The following is a 23,054-nucleotide window of genomic DNA, read 5'->3' as shown; positions in this document are numbered from 1 at the left end:
TATTAGTAATATTTCAATCATGCTTTTCAAATATGATCATCAGGCTTTTGAGGAAGGTTTATTTTTTCATCTCTCAATCATCATTGTATTGCATTGCATTATGTTTTAAAACGTTTTAAAATGAATTTTACATTTATTGTTATGAAAAATGTGCAAAAATACTATTTTAAATTTGTATATGAAATATATATTTTCAAAAACATGTTTTACTTTAAAAGTGTGAGAAAATCAAAGTCATAAATCTAAACAAGTTGTTTTCTACGGAAGAGGATTAGGACCAAGCAATAATAAAAAAATAAAACCGAGTCATTATAATGCGAAATTAAACTCGTTAAATTTCGAGAGAAAAAAGTCGAAATACAATCTTGAGAATAAACTCATTAAATATCGAGAATAAAGTCGTTGTGTTTCGAGAAAAAACCCGAAATAATCGTGAGAATAAACTCATTCAATTTCGAGAATAAACACAACAACTTTATTCTTGAAATGTAATGAGTTAATTCTCAAGATTGTATTTCGACTTTTTTTCTCTCGAAATTTAAAGATTTTTTTCTCGAAACACAATGACTTTATTCTCGATATTTAATGAGTTTATTCTCAAGATTGTATTTCGACTTTTTTTTCTCTAAATTTAACGAGTTTTTTCTCGAAACACAACGACTTTATTCTCGATATTTAATGAGTTTATTCTCAAGATTGTATTTCGATTTTTTCTCGAAATTTAACGATTTTTTTCTCGAAACACGACTTTATTCTCAAGATTGTATTTCGATTTTTTCTCTCGAAATTTAACGAGTTTTTTTCTCTAAACACAACGACTTTATTCTCGAAATTTAATGAGTTTATTCTCAAGATTGTATTTCGACTTTTTTCTCTCGAAATTTAACGAGTTTTTTTCGAAATACAACGACTTTATTCTCGATATTTAATGAATTTATTCTCAAGATTGTATTTCGACTTTTTTCTCTCGAAATTTAACGAGTTTTTTTTCGAAATACAACGACTTTATTCTCGATATTCAATGAATTTATTCTCAAGATTGTATTTCGACTTTTTTTTCGCGAAATTTAACTAATTTAATTTCGCATTATAATGACGAGATGGTTTTATTTTTTTTATTATTGCTTGGCCCTAATCCTCTTCCGTAGTTTTCAAAATGTGAGCCTGATATTTAAAAAAATGAGCGTTCAGTGAGTGTGTTCGGCTGCAGTACCGAACGCTTCCACTAGAGGAAACTCTCCATTCATTTCCAATGCGTCATTTCTGACCGCGAGGAGCACAAGTGGGACTATTCTTACACGACCATTTAACTTGTTCAAATCATGTCCATGATTATTTTTTTGTGTGTTCACACAGCAAGTGCCAAAACCTTCACCAAGTTTCGTGACATTACAATGAAGTAAACATTTTCTTTTAAAAATCAGTCAAAAAACCTCATTAGCATTGTCAAAGATGGATTTTTGCTCAGTTTTTTCCTCCATATTCTCACTATATCAGACTATATGAGCCATAAAAGTCTGATGTATCAAACATTTCTGACTATTAGTTCATATGTCAGGCGTTACAGGGTTAAAGGATTAGTTCACTTTAAAAAAAAACTTTTGCTGATAATTTACTCACCCCCATGTCAACCAAGATGTCCATGTCTTTCTTTCTTCAGTCGAAAAGAAATTAAGGTTTTTGATGAAAACATTCCAGGATTTTTCTCCATATAATGCACTTTGCTGGGCACCAAACGGTTCAAGGTCCAAAAGACAGTTTCAGTGCAAACTGTTCAAAGGGCTTTAAACGACACCAGATGATGAATAAGGGTCTTATCAAGCGAAACGATCGCTCATTTAAAAAATAAATAACAAACTTTAAGTTTTATAAGCTCAAATGCTCGCCTTGCTCTGTTCTGTGTGACTCTCCTGTTCGAACTCGTTCATCAAAATGAACTAATCTTTTTCCGAGTCAATTCGTTCATTTCGTTCGTTAAATGAACCAAATGACTCGAAAAAAAGATTTGTTCATTTTGATGAACGAGTTCGAACAGGAGAGTCACAAACGTGCATCACAGAACAGAGCAAGGCGAGCATTTGACATTATTAAACTTAAACTTTGTTATTTATTTTTTAAATGAGCGATCGTTTCGCTTGATAAGACCCTTATTCATCATCTGGTGTCGTTTAAAGCCCTTTGAACAGTTTGCACTGAAACTGTCTTTTGGACCTTGAACCGTTTGGTGCCCAGCAAAGTGCATTATATGGAGAAAAATCCTGAAATGTTTTCATCAAAAACCTTAATTTCTTTTCGACTGAAGAAAGAAAGACATGGACATCTTGGATGACATGGGGGTAAGTAAATTATCAGCAAAAGTTTTTTTAAAAGTGAACTAATCCTTTAAGGATCCACAACAGAACCGGAAGACAATACAATACAATGCTGAATAAAGTCCTAGTGTTTGTTATTTTTGGACCAAAATGTATTTTCGATGCTTCAACACACTCTAACTAACCCACTGATGTCACATGGACTACTTTGATGATGTCTTTATCTCCTTTCTGGACAAGGACAGTATACCGTACACACATTTACAATGGAGGGACAGAAAGCTCTCGGACTAAATCTAAAATATCTTAAACTGTGTCCTGAAGATGAATGGAGGTCTGACGGGCTTGGAACGACATGAGGGATTAATGACATCATTTTCATTTTTGGGTGAACTAACCCTTTAATGTGTCGAACTGCATTACTCAGGGAGATTGATGACTGACCTGTAGGAAACTGTCTCTGCTGACGTCAGCGTTGTCAAAGATGACGTCGCTCTCAGAGTCGCTGTCGGGAGGGCTGTGTGTCGAGACAGAGCCGGGTCAGAAACACACACACTCACTGTTAGCAGAGGTGTGACGAGACGCGATTATTGCACAATATTTTATAGAAATCCTCCATGACAAAATTCATGACTGGAAAAATAGTCTGCAGGTGCATTGTGAAATTTTTTAACTAATAATCTTGTCATTTAGTAAAAAATAGTTCTACTTTATGAGTACGAATTATCAAAAATACAACAATATACAAGCACTGTAAAAGGTTTCGCCACAAACTCAACTGACAACATGAATTATGAGCGTCCAGAACTTCTGATTGTGACCTCCTTTACACAAATTGTACATAGAAATAAAATCTTTAAAAAATTATAAAAAATAATAAGAAACGTTTTTTTTAGTCTCATTAAAGTAAGATTTTTGTAATAAAATATCCAAAACCACTTGCACAGAGTGATATATTTCCTGCAGCTGTGTACTTACAATATCCCAAATGTTCCCAAAGATTTTTAATTTCAGAGAAATTCCCATTTTAAATAATGACCCGTCCATGTTCACGCGTCGCCTGTCACTGACGTGATATCCGCGTTTCCCTGGGGCCGGTTTCACAGAGCTATTTTAGATCGCTCTATAGTGTTAGACAAGTCTCAATTTTGCTCATAGACTAGTCTAATGCAAGTTAGACTGTTTCACAAAAATAAAGACTGACTTAATTTAGACCAAAAAAATTAGACGCCTAATGCCGAGTTCAGACTGCACGATTTTCAAAATAATCGGGTCACTGTTGTTTTCACACTGCATGACTATCTGGGGTAACGTTCAGTTGCTGCTGTGTTCACACTGCACGATGGATCGGCGACAGGAGGTTTCACACTGCATGACTTTACAAAAGAAAGAATCGCTGACAACTTCTGCCTGGTCCGCAAACTACGTTTCACAACCAAACAAACGCGAGAAGTGATACGGAAATAACGGAAGATCACGCGTGCGACACTGAATTTGTTATTAAAAATGATAACCTACAAAAAGATTTGGCATCTTGTACCATGTTTTTGTATCTTTTCTGTACGTCTTTAACGCTCCGCTCAACGGTCGGATTAACTGTCGTCGCAATCTTTGTCCAAATTAAACATTTCTTCTTGTTACTAGCCTGGGAAAACCCAGACAACTTCCGGCAAATTTAGATTTGCTCTGAAAGTTAGTCTGGCAAAGAGCTCATTCAAGCCCATTTCCAATCCGTCGAAATCGAGGCACCAATCAGAAGCGTTGGGGCGGGTTTACACAATGACGACAGCGCTGGGATTTTGAAGCAGATTTTGTAGCCTACATTACAAAGATGGATGCCGCCGTCGAACATCACTCGTTCCAATCAGCTATCGCGTCTGTTTTAAGCCATTTGAACGTTTCCTTTTAGTTAAAAACCGAGCAAAGAACAACACTCGGAGATGTGTCTCCGCCGCTCCGCATACGTCATCTCCTTCATCGCTCTGATTGGTTTAGGTCTATCCGCGACGTCCGTTGGTGACGCCCCTCTGGAAATGATTTGTCTATGACGCTTTGCCAGACCATAACTCAGTTACAACTGAGAATCTTGTTACTACATTCTCTGCTAAATTTCCCCAGTAAAATGTCTGCATACTCCTCCAACACACCGAATATATCTCCCGCTGGGGTAAACTGCACTGAGCGGTTGAATGCGCTTACTCGATCCGCCATGTCTTTTGTTTTAAAAAGTGTCTTATTTTACCCAGAATGCATTGCAGTGTAGTCCTACTTAAGATAGTCAGAGTCTTCAGTGCTTTGTGCAACGGCCTGATTTAGATGTCTATCTGAAGTCTGACTATCTACTCTATCTAAGCCGTAGTCAAAGTCTATCTTTGTGAAACCGGCCCCAGGTGTCCGCACTCGAAATCTAGAAATCTCGTCACACCCCTGACTATGAGTGCACAACACATGATGATTGGACAGCAGGAATCTCACAGGAATGAGAGGCAGAACACGTCCTCTTCTTCATCGTCGTCGTCGTCATCATCGTCGTCTTCCTCGCCGTCGGCCGCGCTGCACTTAGTGCTGGTCGATCTCTCTAGCGACGTGCTCCACTCCACAGAGCTCGCGAGAGCCGGCGGCGGCGCCTCGTCCTCGATGTTGTCCGTCAGCCCCAGCTCGTTGCGGCGGGATCGGGCCGCGGGCGGAGAGCGTCTCTCCGGGCTGGTGATCGCCTCGGAGTCGTCGCTGCTCAGCGCTCCGGTCCACGCCGTCTCGTGCCGCTCGATCCACGCGTTATAGTAGCGCACGATGTTCTCGTGGTTGAGCCGCGACAGCAGCGTCACCTCACCCTTGATCCGCCGGAACTGCCTGCTAGCCGGGTTCACCTGGATCCGCTTCACCGCGTAATAACAGCCGTCCAGCTTATTCTGGACCTGAGCGGGGGAACACGGCGAGGACAGAGAAATACCAGCATTTAGAAACAGGAACTTTAAGGTCTCACAGGTTTCCGACTAAATAAAACATTCGAAAGTAAAGAAATCGAGATATGAATATTAGCATTGCCATTTTAGTATTCAGCTGTTATAGTATTAATTCTACTTTTTTTATTGTGCTGTACTATATATATAATTTTATAGAAATAGAGATACAGGTGAAACTCGAAAAATTAGAATATCAGCCTTTTTTAGCCTTTATTTGTTATAATTGTGATGATTATGGCTTACAGATATGAACATTTTTTCACAATATTCAAATTTTTTATTTGAGGTTTTCATAGATGCAAGCCATAATCATCACAAATATAACAAATAAAGGCTTGAAATATCTCACTTTGCATGTAATGAGTCTATATAAAATATTAGTTGCACCGTTAAGTTGAATTACTGAAATAAATGAACTTTTGCAGGATATTCTAATTTTTCCAGTTTCACCTGTATTTAAAGTGATGTATATAATATATTTGTAGTAAATCTTATAGTAAAAAAAGAGAAAATTTATAAAAATTATACATGCATATACAAATATCATATATATGATATTTGTATATGCATGTATAATTTTTATAAATATTCTCTTTTTTTACTATAAGATTTTTTTACTATAATATTATTATACATTTATTTTTATACATGCATATACAAATATTATAATATATATATATATATATATATATATATATATATATATATATACACACTCACCTAAAGGATTATTAGGAACACCTGTTCAGTTTCTCATTAATGTAATTATCTAATCATCCAATCACATGGCAGTTGCTTCAATGCATTTAGGGGTGTGGTCCTGGTCAAGACAATCTCCTGAACTCCATACTGAATGTCAGAATGGGAAAGAAAGGTGATTTAAGCAATTTTGAGCGTGGCATGGTTGTTGGTGCCAGACGGGCCGGTCTGAGTATTTCACAATCTACTCAGTTACTGGGATTTTCACGCACAACCATTTCTAGGGTTTACAAAGAATGGTGTGAAAAGGGAAAAACATCCAGTATGCGGCAGTCCTGTGGGCGAAAATGCCTTGTTGATGCTAGAGGTCAGAGGAGAATGGGCCGACTGATTCAAGCTGATAGAAGAGCAACTTTGACTGAAATAACCACTCGTTACAACCGAGGTATGCAGCAAAGCATTTGTGAAGCCACAACACACACAACCTTGAGGCGGATGGGCTACAACAGCAGAAGACCCCACCGGGTACCACTCATCTCCACTACAAATAGGAAAAAGAGGCTACAATTTGCAAGAGCTCACCAAAATTGGACAGTTGAAGACTGGAGAAATGTTGCCTGGTCTGATGAGTCTCGATTTCTGTTGAGACATTCAGATGGTAGAGTCAGAATTTGGCGTAAACAGAATGAGAACATGGATCCATCATGCCTTGTTACCACTGTGCAGGCTGGTGGTGGTGGTGTAATGGTGTGGGGGATGTTTTCTTGGCACACTTTAGGCCCCTTAGTGCCAATTGGGCATCGTTTAAATGCTACGGCCAACCTGAGCATTGTTTCTGACCATGTCCATCCCTTTATGGCCTCCATGTACCCATCCTCTGATGGCTTCTTCCAGCAGGATAATGCACCATGTCACAAAGCTCGAATCATTTCAAATTGGTTTCTTGAACATGACAATGAGTTCACTGTACTAAAATGGCCCCCACAGTCACCAGATCTCAACCCAATAGAGCATCTTTGGGATGTGGTGGAACGGGAGCTTCGTGCCCTGGATGTGCATCCCACAAATCTCCATCAACTGCAAGATGCTATCCTATCAATATGGGCCAACATTTCTAAAGAATGCTTTCAGCACCTTGTTGAATCAATGCCACGTAGAATTAAGGCAGTTCTGAAGGCGAAAGGGGGTCAAACACAGTATTAGTATGGTGTTCCTAATAATCCTTTAGGTGAGTATATATGATATTTGTATCTGCATGTATAATTTTTATAAATATTTTCTTTTACTATAATATTTTTTACTATAATATTATAAAAAAAAATTTATACATGCATAAACAAATATGTATAAAAATAAAAATATATGATATTTGTATATGCATCTATAATTTTTATAAATATTCTTTTTTTTACTATAATATTTTTTTACTATAATATTATAATATATTTTATTTTTATTTTTATACATGCATATGCATGTATAAAAATAAAAAATAAAAATATTTCTTAAGTTATTATTATTATATTTTAAAGATTTATAATATCGCAATTCAAAATTATTTTTACTTTCTATGCAGACGTACACGACTAAAATAATCACGCTGATCAATCTGAAAGATTAATTCTTTCCAAACTGAGCTATTCAAATCATCATCTGGTAAAGTAAAAATGTCTGTAGTTTTTCATTTCACAATATATATATTGCAGAAAAAAATATATTACTCTATAAACACACGGCATGCCTCTCTATAAACACACGGCATGCCTGACCTTGATTACGGCCCCGAACGCTCCCTTGCCCAGCATCTGCAGCTCGGAGAACTCATTGTAGTATCTGGAGAACTGCTTCTGCTCCTCCGTACTGAAGGGGGCGCTGAGGAGGAGACTGCGCGGGACCACCGTGGACGCGAAGTCAACGCCTGTGTCTGAGGGACCAACACACGGACATTACAGACACGTGTTGAGGAGAGAAAACTTTTTTTTTTCTTTTTTTTTGGTCCAGAAAGCTTATTTTATTTCATTTTGATAATATTTTTAATGCAAATTTTTTGGGGGGAGATTTTTATTTTTTATTTTATTTACCTTTAAATGACTAGATTTGATCAATAAATAATAAATAAATAGTCATTTAAGCACATTCCTCACATTCTTTCAACTTAAATTCAAAATAATTTCATGCATAACTCTTTTAATTCAGCTCTAAATATCTTACATTGGGAGTCTTTGCCGACCTCTTGTGGAATATAATAATAACACATGATGATATTTCCTGACTCTAGATGGGCTTATAGCTCTATATGGAGCAGAAGAGCTGTTCCGCTGGGTCCTAAAGCCAGTTTATCTTCAGTGTGCATTCACATACACATGTAGACATTATAAAATAATTTTTTGGTAAAGTTTTAGCATTTTTAGTTTGAATTTTGAGCATTTTTATGTTTTTCTATGTGAACTGAAGCATTCCTCGCATTCCATTCATTCCTAAAGGGGTCAAATTGAGGGAAGAATTTGTTACTTTTTAAAATTTCAAACACAAAACTCCTCGAATCCATTATGTGTGTGTGTGTGTGTGTGTGTGTGTGTGTGTGTGTGTGTGTGTGTGTGTGTGTGTGTGTGTGTGTGTGTGTGTGTGTGTGTGTGTCTTGTGGTTCAAATGCGACAAAAGTCCTAAGGTCTTGGACCCCTCTGATGAACACTCAATTAGTCTTTTTTAAAGGAGTTTGGAGTTTAACAAAAGGATTGAGTTAAAGGTGTAAAATGTGTGTGTGTGTGTGTGTGTGTGCGCTTCACCCTCTGGACTGGACTCGTGACACGGCAACACACTCCTGGGTGACGGAGGTCTCAGGAACGGATGATCCAGAAGCTGGTGAGCGTGCCAGCGATCAGCGTCATTAAGACACACACACCTACAAATATACATAAATATGTAAGCAAACGAATTATCTATAAGGTTTTACTGCACAAACATATTCATAAAGCAGTCTAGAGCGTGGGGATATGGCCGCATTCATTTACACGCATGATCCGCCTGTGTGTTCAGCGGCTCAGTTCACTGTAACGTCTTTATTTAACGTTATTAATATCATTATTATTATTATATAGCCAGCCATATTGATAAACAGTATATAATCACACATTTCTGACCCTACAAACAAGCACAGCAAACCTGGATATTTCTTTTTAAATCGTGCAGCTCTACTAAATGTCAAAAAAAATCTGAAAAATGTAAAATTAAAATTTTAAAACAATTTAAAAACAAAAATTTTAAAAACTTACAAAAAAATGTATACTAGTATTAAAAAAAACTCTGAAAACCGTGAAAATGCAAACATGTTAAATTATTGAAATATTAACTTCAGGAGGAGTTGTAATGTAAAACAATAATAATTACTAATATTACTATTATTATTTTATAGCTATATTGATATATAAATCACACATTTCTGGCCCTACAAACAAGCACAACAAACCTGGATATTTTTTAAATCGCAAAAATACAAAACCAAAATAACTAAATTACTTAAAATTATTTAATTATCAACTAATTTAAGTAAAATAAAAACCTGTGAATTATTGAAATATTAACTTCAGGAGGACTAGCTTAAGTGAATCTTGCTGGTCAGTCGACGCGGTCACACACACACACACACACACACACACACACACACACACCTGTTGGTCAGTCGACACCGTCACACACACACACACACCTGTTGGTCAGTCGACACCGTCACACACACACACACACACACCTGTTGGTCAGTCGGCACCGTCACACACACACACACACACACCTGTTGATCAGTCGGCACCGTCACACACACACACACACACACCTGTTGGTCAGTCGGCACCGTCACACACACACACACACACACCTGTTGGTCAGTCGGCACCGTCACACACACACACACACACACCTGTTGAGGAAGTCGTGCAGGTCCGCGGGCAGCGTCTCCGGCACCGTGACGGGATACTCCTCGACCTCGCGACCCTGCGCGAGCGCTAGCATTAGCAGCCCGAAACCCCACACGTCTCCTTTCTTCCCGGCGCGCGTGGGCACCGCCTCGTCACAGAAGCGCACGCGCCCCTGCTGGAAGACGTCGGCGTCACACACGTCGGCGAGGCGTTTGGCCAGACTGTAGTCGGCGAGCCGGACGTCCCCGTGAGCGTCCAGCAGAACACAGGACGGGTTCAGGTGCTTGTGGACCACCGAGTTGCTGTGCAGATACTCGAGCGCAGCCGCTAGCTGGAGCGCGTGCCGCCGGAGCTGATCCACCGGCACCGGAGAGCCACTCGAGAGCTTCTGGGCCAGACTCGACCCGGGAACGTGTTCGGCTAGCAGGTCCACTACCAGGCCGTCGTCGCGCTCGCTGAAGCTCAGCGCCTGATAGTGCACCAGATTCGGGTGCTTGAGCTTCAGCAGCGAGTTCAGCTCGCTCTCGGCGCCGTGGATCTGGAGCAGAAGAGAGTGTGTTTATCGTGACCTTAAAAACCTCTGATCTAAAGGCTTCTAGTTAAAGGAGTAGTTCACTTTAAAATGAAAATTAGCCCATGATTTACTCTCCCTCAAGCCATCCTAGGTGTGTATGACTTTCTACTTTCTTCTTTCAGACTAATATAATCAGAGTTATATTAATAAATGTCCTGGCTCTTCCAAGCTTTATAATGGCAGTGAATGGCTGTTTCTGTTTTGAAGCTGCACAGATGCACTTTTATCATGGATAGATGCACTTTTATCATGGATAGATGCACTTTTATGATGGATAGATGCACTTTTATGATGGATAGATGCACTTTTATGATGGACAGATGCACTTTTATCATGGATAGATGCACTTTTATGATGGATAGATGCACTTTTATGATGGACAGATGCACTTTTATGATGGACAGATGCACTTTTATGATGGACAGATGCACTTTTATGATGGACAGATGCACTTTTATGATGGATAGATGCACTTTTATCATGGATAGATGCACTTTTATGATGGACAGATGCACTTTTATGATGGATAGATGCGCTTTTATCATGGATAGATGCACTTTTATCATGGATAGATGCACTTTTATGATGGACAGATGCACTTTTACGATGGACAGATGCACTTTTATGATGGACAGATGCACTTTTATGATGGATAGATGCACTTTTATCATGGATAGATGCACTTTTATGATGGACAGATGCACTTTTATTATGGATAGATGCACTTTTATGATGGACAGATGCACTTTTATGATGGACAGATGCACTTTTATCATGGATAGATGCACTTTTATCATGGATAGATGCACTTTTATGATGGACAGATGCACTTTTATCATGGATAGATGCACTTTTATCATGGATAGATGCACTTTTATGATGGATAGATGCACTTTTATGATGGATAGATGCACTTTTATGATGGATAGATGCACTTTTATGATGGACAGATGCACTTTTATGATGGACAGATGCACTTTTATGATGGACAGATGCACTTTTATGATGGATAGATGCACTTTTATCATGGATAGATGCACTTTTATCATGGACAGATGCACTTTTATCATGGATAGATGCACTTTTATCATGGATAGATGCACTTTTATGATGGACAGATGCACTTTTATCATGGATAGATGCACTTTTATGATGGACAGATGCACTTTTATGATGGATAGATGCACTTTTATGATGGATAGATGCACTTTTATGATGGACAGATGCACTTTTATGATGGACAGATGCACTTTTATCATGGACAGATGCACTTTTATCATGGATAGATGCACTTTTATCATGGACAGATGCACTTTTATGATGGACAGATGCACTTTTATGATGGACAGATGCACTTTTATGATGGACAGATGCACTTTTATGATGGACAGATGCACTTTTATCATGGATAGATGCACTTTTATCATGGACAGATGCACTTTTATGATGGACAGATGCACTTTTATGATGGACAGATGCACTTTTATGATGGATAGATGCACTTTTATGATGGACAGATGCACTTTTATGATGGACAGATGCACTTTTATGATGGATAGATGCACTTTTACGATGGACAGATGCACTTTTATGATGGACAGATGCACTTTTATGATGGATAGATGCACTTTTATGATGGATAGATGCACTTTTACGATGGACAGATGCACTTTTATGATGGACAGATGCACTTTTATGATGGATAGATGCACTTTTATGATGGACAGATGCACTTTATGATGGATAGATGCACTTTTATGATGGATAGATGCACTTTTATGATGGATAGATGCACTTTTATGATGGATAGATGCACTTTTATGATGGACAGATGCACTTTTATGATGGATAGATGCACTTTTATGATGGACAGATGCACTTTTATGATGGATAGATGCACTTTTATCATGGATAGATGCACTTTTACGATGGATAGATGCACTTTTACGATGGACAGATGCACTTTTATGATGGACAGATGCACTTTTATGATGGATAGATGCACTTTTATGATGGACAGATGCACTTTTATGATGGATAGATGCACTTTTACGATGGATAGATGCACTTTTACGATGGACAGATGCACTTTTATGATGGACAGATGCACTTTTATGATGGATAGATGCACTTTTATGATGGATAGATGCACTTTTATGATGGATAGATGCACTTTTATGATGGATAGATGCACTTTTATCATGGATAGATGCACTTTTACGATGGACAGATGCACTTTTATGATGGACAGATGCACTTTTATGATGGATAGATGCACTTTTATGATGGACAGATGCACTTTTATGATGGATAGATGCACTTTTATGATGGATAGATGCACTTTTATGATGGATAGATGCACTTTTATGATGGATAGATGCACTTTTATGATGGACAGATGCACTTTTATGATGGATAGATGCACTTTTATGATGGATAGATGCACTTTTATGATGGATAGATGCACTTTTATGATGGATAGATGCACTTTTATGATGGACAGATGCACTTTTATGATGGATAGATGCACTTTTATGATGGATAGATGCACTTTTATGATGGATAGATGCACTTTTATGATGGACAGATGCACTTTATGATGGATAGATGAGCTTTTATCATGAATAGATGCACTTTTTTGAGCTTTAATCTGATGGTTGCAATTTACTGACACTAATTCACTAATTTTCATTTTAAAGTGAACTAAACTGCAGTGAACCAAAGACAGTCTCAAAAACACGGTTTGAAATCGCTGGTGTTTCTGACGTCACAAACGACCTTGTAACCAATCAGATCAACGTGTGATCGTCAACCAGTGGATCTCTGAGCTGAGTGAGTGAGTGGAGGCAGGGCTCATTTGCATATTCCGCACATACTAAATGAGACAAAAGTGTCGAGTTACATTTAGGATGTTTTGGGTTTTTTTTAAGAAAAAAACGTTTAAATATGTAATTTTGGTGATCAAAGATGAGTTTTAACGGATACAATTATTGACAACGGTGGGACATTAAATTTAAAAGCATGAAATTAGACAGATAACTTGTGCAAACATATGAATTTCTTTATAAAACTAAAATATTATATCAGATAGTGACTCTTGACTGGTAGTGTTCATTCGTTCATTCATTTATTCAAAATAAAAGTCCAATAGTTTAATGATTGAAAATAAGGATATTAAGGCAGTCATAAATATTATGGTAATTTTGTAAATGTAATTGTAATGTAAAATAATAATTATTTTTCTTAAATACACAATTTTTTAATTTGCCAGAAAAGTAATATTTATTATTTAGTTTTTATTTATTCACTATTATCATTATTGTATATGTGTGATATATAATCACAAATTAAAATGTAAATGCATGAGACATTAAATTGTGCCAACATACAAATTTCATTAATAAAACCAACATTTTACATCAGATAGTGACCAAATGCGAACTTTCCGTGAGATTTGTGTGTGTTTTGTACCTGTTTCTTGCACTTGTCTATCTTCTCCCGCTCCTGGCTGGTGAAGAGCTTCCCGACGGAGCTCCAGCGCAGGGTCCACTCGTACACGACGGAGAAGTCTCCAGTGCTGGAGTTAAAGGCGTAATACACACTCCGCCGCAGCCGCTCACTCTCGCCTGAGACAGAGAGAGCCGACACACACACACACACACCTCATCCCAGTCCTGAGTCGCACTCGAGATTACCATCAGCATATAATAATTGTACTTAATTCTGATTTAAATGTAATTAATAATCGGTATATTTTACATGTAATAATGTTGCATTAACAATATTTCTACTTAATAATTCTAAATAAAATGTAATTAAAAATCAATTTATTTTATATATAATAATGTTTTGTTGATAATAATTCTACTTAATAATTATAAATTAAATCCTATTAATTATTAATTTATTTTACATTTAATAATATTTTAAAAATTGGATTTAATAATTGTAAATTAAATGTATTTTAATTATCAGAATTTTACATATAATAATGTTTTATTAACACTAATTCTACTTAATTCTAAATAAAATGTAATTAATCAATTTATTTTATATAATTATGTTATATTGATAATAATTCTACTTAATAATTCTAAATTAAATCCAATTAATAATTGATTTATTTTACATATAATAATGTTTTAATAATTGGATTTAATAATTGTAAATTAAACTTATTTTAATTAATAATCAGTATATTATTTATATATATATTATTATATATAAAATAAAAATAAAATTATTAATACCATTTAATTTAGAATTAAGTAGAATTATTATCAATAAAACGTTATTATATATAAAATAAAATAAATAATTCTACTTAATAATTCTAAATTAAATGGTTTTAATAATTTTATTTTACATGTAATAATGTTTTATTAATGATAACAATTAATGTAATACTAAATTAAATGTAATTAATAATCTATATATGATTTTACTTATAATGATTTACTAGCTGTCCTTAATTCTGATTTAAGTGTAAGTGATGATTCTGATTTCCCAGCATGCTCACCGATGCACTTCCCCCGGTGAACTCTGACCTCTCCGAGGACACTGTTGCTGAAGTGGAGCACTTCCTGCTGTCGCTGGCTCTCCTCACCGCACGTGTCTCGCCTGAGGAAGAGGAGGGAGGAGGAGGAGGAAGAGGAGGAGGAGGAGGAGGAAGAGGAGGAGGAGGAAGAGGAGGAGGAAGAGGAGGAGGAGGAAGAAGAGGAGGAAGAGGAGGAAGAAGAGGAGGAGGAAGAGGAGGAGGAGGAGGAGGAAGAGGAGGAGGAGGAAGAGGAGGAGGAAGAGGAGGAGGAGGAGGAAGAGGAGGAGGAGGAAGAAGAGGAGGAAGAGGAGGAGGAGGAAGAAGAGGAGGAGGAGGAAGAGGAGGAGGAAGAGGAGGAGGAGGAAGAGGAGGAGGAGGATATATCCCGCCCCCCAGTAATTCAATTCACATTTATTTGTATAGCATTTTTCACAATACATATCATTTCAAAGCAGCTTTACAGAAAATGTGTGTCTAAATGACAGTTTAGAGTGATGTCTGTTATCAGAGGAGGCTGTGTCTGTGTGTAATGCATTTCTATTAGTTCTCATGCATTATGTTAAGGCAGAAACAGTGAGCTCATTGAAGTAAAGAATATACTAACATGTTGTTAAATGATTAAGAAACAGAAAACTTTATCATTGGTGCTTGTTTACAGACTCAAAATATGAGTGTAAAAAAGTTAACAAACTGAAAAAAAAAAAAAAATTTAGATTGTGTAATATTGTGTAATAAAATTGGTATCGAAAAAAGTATCATTCAGGAACCGGTATCGAAGTCAAGGTATCGGTACCGAAAATTGTGTTACGATACCCAGCCCTATTGATATGACATGTGACCCTGGACCACAGAACCAGTCTCGAGTCGCACGGGTGTTTCTGCCTACTATACACTGTATGGGGCAAAATTATAGATTTTTATTTTATGCCAAAAATCATTAGGATATTAAGTAAAGATCATGCTCCGTGAAGATATTTTGTACATTTCCTACCGTAAATATATATAAATATAGTGGATGCAGAACAATCGTGAACATAAATGCACAACTTTAAAGGCGATTTTCTCAATGTTTTGATTTTTTTGCACCCTCAGATTCCAGATGTTCAATAGTTGTGTCTCGGCCAAATATTGTCCTATCCTAACAAACCATACATCCATGGAAAGCTTATTTATTCAGCTTTATATGATCTATACATCTCAATTTGAGAAAAAATGTAGCCTTGTGACTGGTTTTGTGGTCCAGGGTCACATATATTGTATTTAAATAAGTCAAGCACTTTAAGCACCTCATATAAGAGAAGGGGAATAATATCCGGCTAATAACTAGATGAGGACAGTTTATGAAAAACTTTGGATGTTGGGTTGACAAAGCCTTGTATAAAAGTTTATTACTACTTAAAAACACATTGTCAGCAAGAATTGGCATGTTGTTAGCATTTATATGACACTTTATTACACGGCTCTGTGGAATACTTGATTCTGATTGGTCAACAACGCCATCCAGTGGTGAGGTATTATATAACAGCCTCTGAGGACAGAAACACAGGCTCATCCGGGTGACTGAAGTGTGTGTGTGTGTGTGTGTGTGTGCTCAGACCTGTGCGTGTGTGTGTGTGTGTGCGCGTATGTGTTCAGACCTGTGTGAGTGTGAGTGTGTGTGTGAGCGTGTGAGAGTATGAGTATTAATATGAGTGCGTGTGTGTGTGTGATCAGACCTGTGTGTGTGTGTGTGTGTGTGCTCAGACCTGTGTGCGTGTGTACTCAGACCTGTGTGTGTGTGTGATCAGACCTGTGTGTGTGTGCTCAGACCTGTGTGTGTGTGTGTGCGTGTGTGTGATCAGACCTGTGTGTGTGTGTGTGTGTGCTCAGACCTGTGTGTGTGTGTGATCAGACCTGTGTGTGTGTGTGTGTGCTCAGACCTGTGTGTGTGTGTGTGCTCACTGCTCAGACCTGTGTGTGTGATCAGACCTGTGTGTGTGTGCTCAGACCTGTGTGTGTGTGTGCTCAGACCTGTGTGCGTGTGTACTCAGACCTGTGTGTGTGTGTGATCAGACCTGTGTGTGTGTGCTCAGACCTGTGTGTGTGTGTGTGTGTGCGTGTGTGTGATCAGACCTGTGTGTGTGTGTGTGTGCTCAGACCTGTGTGTGTGTGTGATCAGACCTGTGTGTGTGTGTGTGTGCTCAGACCTGTGTGTGTGTGTGTGCTCAGACCTGTGTGTGTGTGTGTGCTCAGACCTGTGTGTGTGTGTGTGTGTGCTCAGACCTGTGTGTGTGTGTGTGTGTGCTCAGACCTGTGTGTGTGTGTGTGCTCAGACCTGTGTGTGTGTGTGTGTGTGCTCAGACCTGTGTGTGTGTGTGCTCAGACCTGTGTGTGTGTGTGCTCAGACCTGTGTGTGTGTGTGTGCTCAGACCTGTGTGTGTGTGTGTGTGTGCTCAGACCTGTGTGTGTGTGTGTGTGTGTGCTCAGACCTGTGTGTGTGTGTGCTCAGACCTGTGTGTGTGTGTGTGTGTGCTCAGACCTGTGTGTGCGTGTGTGTGTGCTCAGACCTGTGTGTGTGTGTGCTCAGACCTGTGTGTGTGTGTGTGTGTGCTCAGACCTGTGTGTGTGTTTGTGCTCAGACCTGTGTGTGTGTGTGTGTGTGTGTGCTCAGACCTGTGTGTGTGTGTGTGTGTGTGTGCTCAGACCTGTGTGTGTGTGTGCTCAGACCTGTGTGTGTGTGTGCTCAGACCTGTGTGTGTGTGTGTGCTCAGACCTGTGTGTGTGTGTGCTCAGACCTGTGTGTGTGTGTGCTCAGACCTGTGTGTGTGTGTGTGCTCAGACCTGTGTGTGCGTGCTCAGACCTGTGTGTGTGTGTGTGTGTGTGCTCAGACCTGTGTGTGTGTGTGCTCAGACCTGTGTGTGTGTGTGCTCAGACCTGTGTGTGTGTGTGTGTGCTCAGACCTGTGTGTGTGTGTGTGTGTGCTCAGACCTGTGTGTGTGTGTGCTCAGACCTGTGTGTGTGTGTGTGCTCAGACCTGTGTGTGTGTGTGTGTGTGTGTGCTCAGACCTGTGTGTGTGTGTGTGTGTGTGCTCAGACCTGTGTGTGTGTGTGCTCAGACCTGTGTGTGTGTGTGCTCAGACCTGTGTGTGTGTGTGTGCTCAGACCTGTGTGTGTGTGTGCTCAGACCTGTGTGTGTGTGTGCTCAGACCTGTGTGTGTGTGTGTGCTCAGACCTGTGTGTGCGTGCTCAGACCTGTGTGTGTGTGTGTGTGTGTGCTCAGACCTGTGTGTGTGTGTGCTCAGACCTGTGTGTGTGTGTGCTCAGACCTGTGTGTGTGTGTGTGTGCTCAGACCTGTGTGTGTGTGTGTGTGCTCAGACCTGTGTGTGTGTGTGCTCAGACCTGTGTGTGCGTGCTCAGACCTGTGTGTGTGTGTGTGTGTGTGTGTGTGTGTGTGTGTGTGTGTGCTCAGACCTGTGTGTGTGTGTGCTCAGACCTGTGTGTGTGTGTGTGCTCAGACCTGTGTGTGTGTGTGTGTGCTCAGACCTGTGTGTGTGTGTGTGTGTGTGTGTGTGTGTGTGTGTGTGTGTGTGTGTGTGTGCTGTGTGTGTGTGTGTGTTTAGACCTGTGTGTGTGTGCTCAGACCTGTGTGTGTGTGTGTGTGTGTGTGTGTGTTTAGACCTGTGTGTGTGTGTGTGTGTGTGTGTGTGTGTGTGTGTGTGTGTTTAGACCTGTGTGTGTGTGTGTGTGTGTGTGTGTGCGTGCGTGCGTGCGTGTGTGTGTGTTTAGACCTGTGTGTGTGTGTGTGTGTGTGTGTGTGTGTGTGTGTGTGTGTGTGTTTAGACCTGTGTGTGTGTGTGTGTGTGTGTGTGTGTGTGTGTGTTTAGACCTGTGTCTGCTGCTTGATGTGGTTCTGCGTCGGTTTGTCAGCACTTTCTTCGCTTCGCTGGGATCCACAGGCGACCCGGATGGCGTGTGTGTCGTGTGTGTCGTGTGTGTCTCTGACGCCGGCTCCACCGCGACGACACTCTCCAAGCGCTCCTGAAACACAGCCCAGAACACACCCGTCACACACCGACGCAATCAGCTCCAGCAACCGGGTGGAATATAATCATAAAAAACATTATAAAATATGTCCATATGATTTACTTCAATGCTGTGATTAATTAATTAATTATATACTTCATTGATTATATAAAATATATCAAAATAATTCGTTACATTTATATAATGAATTATTTAACCGGAAGACAATACAATGCTGAATAAAGTCCTAGTTTTTGTTATTTTTGGAGCAAAATGTATTTTCGATGCTTCAACACACTCTAACTAACCCACTGATGTCACATGGACTACTGTGATGATGTCTTTATTTCCTTTCTGGACAAGGACAGTATACCGTACACACATTTACAATGGAGGGACAGAAAGCTCTCGGACTAAATCTAAAATATCTTAAACTGTGTCCTGAAGATGAACGGAGGTCTGACGGGCTTGGGACGACATGAGGGAGAGTCATTAATGACATAATGTTCATTTTTGGGTGAACGAACCCTTTAAACTCTTTCTTCGGCAGAAACTGAACTCGTGATCTCACCAGTTTGGCGATCTCCTTCCTCCTCTTCTCCTCCCGCCGCTCCTCCTCTCGTCGCTGGATCTCGGCCAGGATCTCGTTTTGCTGCGGACGAGGAACACAGATCAGGTTTACAGCCGATGCTCGGGCCAGAAATCAAGAGATTCAGCACTGATATCAAGAACAACACTTCAAAAACACACACTTATTTACAAAACGACAATAAAGAACAATAATAATGATGTCGTATCAATATAAGGCACTTAATATGATTTTATTGTGATATTATTGATTATCAGATGCAGAATTTGAAGCTGCTTTACAGCATATTTGATGAAGTTTGCATTATTGATCAATATTATTTTCCTGAATGAACTTTGAAACTATTGTTTTTTGTAATGAAAACTGATATCAGGGCTCGTACAGAAACTGTCAAATGAAACTCCAGGACTTTTCAAGCACTACTTTTTTGGTTTTCAAGGACAACAATCAGAGATCTCACTTATTAAACAATATCTTTATTATCTTTCAAATTATAAAAAAAGGTAAATAGATATATAAAATAAAAATAATAAAACAAAATGGTACTGATAAAGTGCAGCACACGCAATAGCTGTGGAAACTTGAACCATTGAAACGACACTATGACAAAGATATCGCTTTCCTTATTCAATCTGATTTATTCTCACATGAATATATATATATATTCAATTGAGTTCTGTATCATACACTTGAATAATTATATTAGCAATATCGCGCTCATAGCTAGGCTAAATGGCTCTATATCAATACCAGATGGGTGTGAAAAAAATTAATCATTATTTTCTAATAAAGCGTATTGTCTTCCAATAATCCAAGCACTTTTTCAGAAATATGTCTGTTTTTTTCACAAAGTCAAATTCACTTTCAGCCGCTTGTATGAACCCTGTGATGTGTAATACATTGAACATGATGTGTGGCGAGTCACGAACACAAGCGGATGCGCAGCAGAAACGCTGTGCAGTGGTTGATGTGCCACAGGAAGTGATGCCGTGTGACAGGAAGTGATGTACCGTCTGCTCTTCCTGTCTGCGGCGCTGGTCGATCTTACGCTGCTCCTCCTGAGCGAGTCGTTCCTGCAGGCGGCGCTGGTTCTTCAGCATCTCCTCGTGGAACGAGCTCGAGGGAGGAGCGTTGTGCTCCGTCAGGAAACCCTGAACCAGATCCGCCAACTCATAGATCATCACCTGGGGGGGGCGGGAGAGAGAGAGAGAGAGGGAGAGAGAGAGAGAGAGAGAGAGAGATCTTGAACAGAAAGTGCAATTTCACATCTCTCTGAGTTTTTGCTCAGCACAGCACAAAGAGACATTTTGGACAAAACTGAAACTTGAACTTTAAAGAAATATATATATATATATTTTTCCTCACAAAATCAGTGAAAGTTATATATTAATTTTATCCCTTTATATCATCACTGGGAGAAAATAAACATAAAACTGGCAGTTATTTTCAGTTGGATGTTTAACTATGGCCAGTGCATCATCCTGGCCCCGCCCCCAGAAGAGTTCTGAACACTCCAGCCACAGCACCAGGCCTAAACAACCCCCGTATGTGGAGGCCATCCCACTGCACTATCCTAAAGATGTCACAAATGAATCGGCACGGAAAGTCTACAAAAACAAAAGACTGACAGACAACCCAGAAACACTTTTTGCAGACCTACATAAAGATGGCAGCATAAGTAACCTAATATTCCATACCAACAAGCCCTATGGATGGCACAAGGCCATCATTGCACACTACCCCTCAGCTGAAAGAAAAGGCATCTGCGGGGGTTTCCAGCTAAAAATAAGAAATGAGGAAGACACAACAACCACCAACGTAAATATCTACAAAACAACGGGTTTAGTGGTGGTAAAAAGCATCAATGGGCTCTTCGAACAAGACTTGCTCTGCATCAAAGACAGAGCACAGAAAGAGACCTCTATCAGCGACCAACTTATCCCTCCTGAGGAGTCAGTCTTCCACACCTTCCACACAGACGAGGATCAGACAGAACACAGAGACCCTTCGAGCACAGAACAGACCAAAGACCCCCATCCACACTGCTATTGCACTGACATGAGGGAGAGATTCACAGAGCTAGAGGGAGAAATGGTCCAGCTCAAGGAGATGATCTTCTCCCTGCAAACAGTTCAGACAACAGACCAGACCAGCAACAGCCCCACAGCCAAGCACAGAGATAGGGACAGCTTCAGGAGAGAGCTGTGTACACTGCAGACTGAGGTGAAGGGACTCCAGCAGGAGAGAGAGGGGTTAAGGGCTCAGCTGGAGACACTGGAAACACAGTTCTTACAACAGACTGAGTTACACAAGGCACAACTAACAGCAATGAGGATGGAAATAAGTGAACTGAGGCAGGACAGAGGAGCACAGCACAGCGAGTTCAGCTCATCAGAGGAACTGGTGGAGCAGGACACTCTTCACCCTGATCACAGCTCCCAAACAACAGAGATTCAGCACAGCCAGAATCCTCCTCTCCCATCAGACCCTTCCCTCACCTCACAACCAGCCTCACACTCAGACGACCCGTCCACGCCGATAGAAGGAACAATGCGACCGGAAGTCGCTCTTTTAATTGATTCAAACGGGAAATTTATTGATGAAAAGAAGCTTTTTCCCAAACACAGAGTGGCCAAACTCTGGTGTCCGAACACTCAGAGCGCACTCAAATGGCTAAGTGTTGACAAACTGGGATCCCCAAGCCATGTAATAATCCACACCGGCACAAACGATCTGAGAGCCCAACAGGAGAGGGTGGCTATATCACTACAAACAGTGATTGAAAAGGCCTCAACCACCTTCCCAAATGCTAAAATTACCATCTCCACACTGCTGCCCAGAAAAGACTTCCACCCTGACACCATCCAGCGGGTGAATGCCCACCTCTCCCGCTCCTGTGCACTTAAACCCAATGTGCACCTGGCACACCACCCCACCCTGGACCCCTCATGCCTCTACGACCATGTCCATCTGTACAAGACAGCTGTTCCTGTCTTCGCCAGGACGCTATAAGATGTGGCCCTGAGTCGGTATCACAACAGCACCCCCAGGAGCAACAGAGTCCAACAGCATCCACCCAGACCTGTAAGAAAGCACAGTGTACCCCCAGAGAGAACACCCAGAAGACTTCCATCAAGACAACAGCACTCTCACATGCTGAGACCATCACAACCAACACTGCATCTTCTTCCAGCCCTCACACCCTCACATTCAGTGCATCAGGCCAGGCCAAAGCCCCTCCTGCGGACCCCCTGCCCTCCTCATACCCCGCAGGCCCCGGGCAGACACAGCTACGCTCAGATAGTGAGCAGAACATCCACAACAGCACCAGTGCAGGCCACATCAACAGAGCTAAGAGACATCCGTCAGATGCTCAACCTCATCTGCTCACACCTACTGTCATAGGTCAAAACTTATCACCAAAAGTATTTCCCCATGGATAACAAAGCCTTTATCATTTCA

The 23,054-nt window shown here is 40.0% G+C and overlaps 1 protein-coding gene across 1 annotated transcript in view; it reads right to left on the bottom strand.

The window, feature by feature from the left end:
* Positions 1 to 20,800, bottom strand: part of eif2ak4 (eukaryotic translation initiation factor 2 alpha kinase 4) — a gene marked incomplete at its 5' end in the record, with an annotated part of 81,676 nt that extends 60,876 nt beyond the window's left edge. The window contains 10 exons of the mRNA XM_056251570.1: positions 2,757 to 2,829; positions 4,788 to 5,227; positions 7,744 to 7,898; positions 8,761 to 8,876; positions 9,891 to 10,426; positions 13,934 to 14,088; positions 14,982 to 15,082; positions 18,867 to 19,018; positions 19,575 to 19,655; positions 20,603 to 20,800. Of these exons, the coding sequence (XP_056107545.1) occupies positions 2,757 to 2,829; positions 4,788 to 5,227; positions 7,744 to 7,898; positions 8,761 to 8,876; positions 9,891 to 10,426; positions 13,934 to 14,088; positions 14,982 to 15,082; positions 18,867 to 19,018; positions 19,575 to 19,655; positions 20,603 to 20,800 (2,007 nt within the window). The remainder of the gene's footprint in view (positions 1 to 2,756; positions 2,830 to 4,787; positions 5,228 to 7,743; positions 7,899 to 8,760; positions 8,877 to 9,890; positions 10,427 to 13,933; positions 14,089 to 14,981; positions 15,083 to 18,866; positions 19,019 to 19,574; positions 19,656 to 20,602) is intronic.
* Positions 20,801 to 23,054: the final 2,254 nt, after the last annotated feature.

Source organism: Rhinichthys klamathensis, unplaced genomic scaffold (assembly GCF_029890125.1).
Source record: "Rhinichthys klamathensis goyatoka isolate OS25496 unplaced genomic scaffold, OSU_Roscu_1.1 h1tg000085l_1, whole genome shotgun sequence".
Lineage (NCBI taxonomy): Eukaryota > Metazoa > Chordata > Actinopteri > Cypriniformes > Leuciscidae > Rhinichthys > Rhinichthys klamathensis.
The sequence above is the reverse complement of the archived record's forward strand: the minus strand, read 5'-3'. Positions and strand labels throughout refer to the sequence as shown.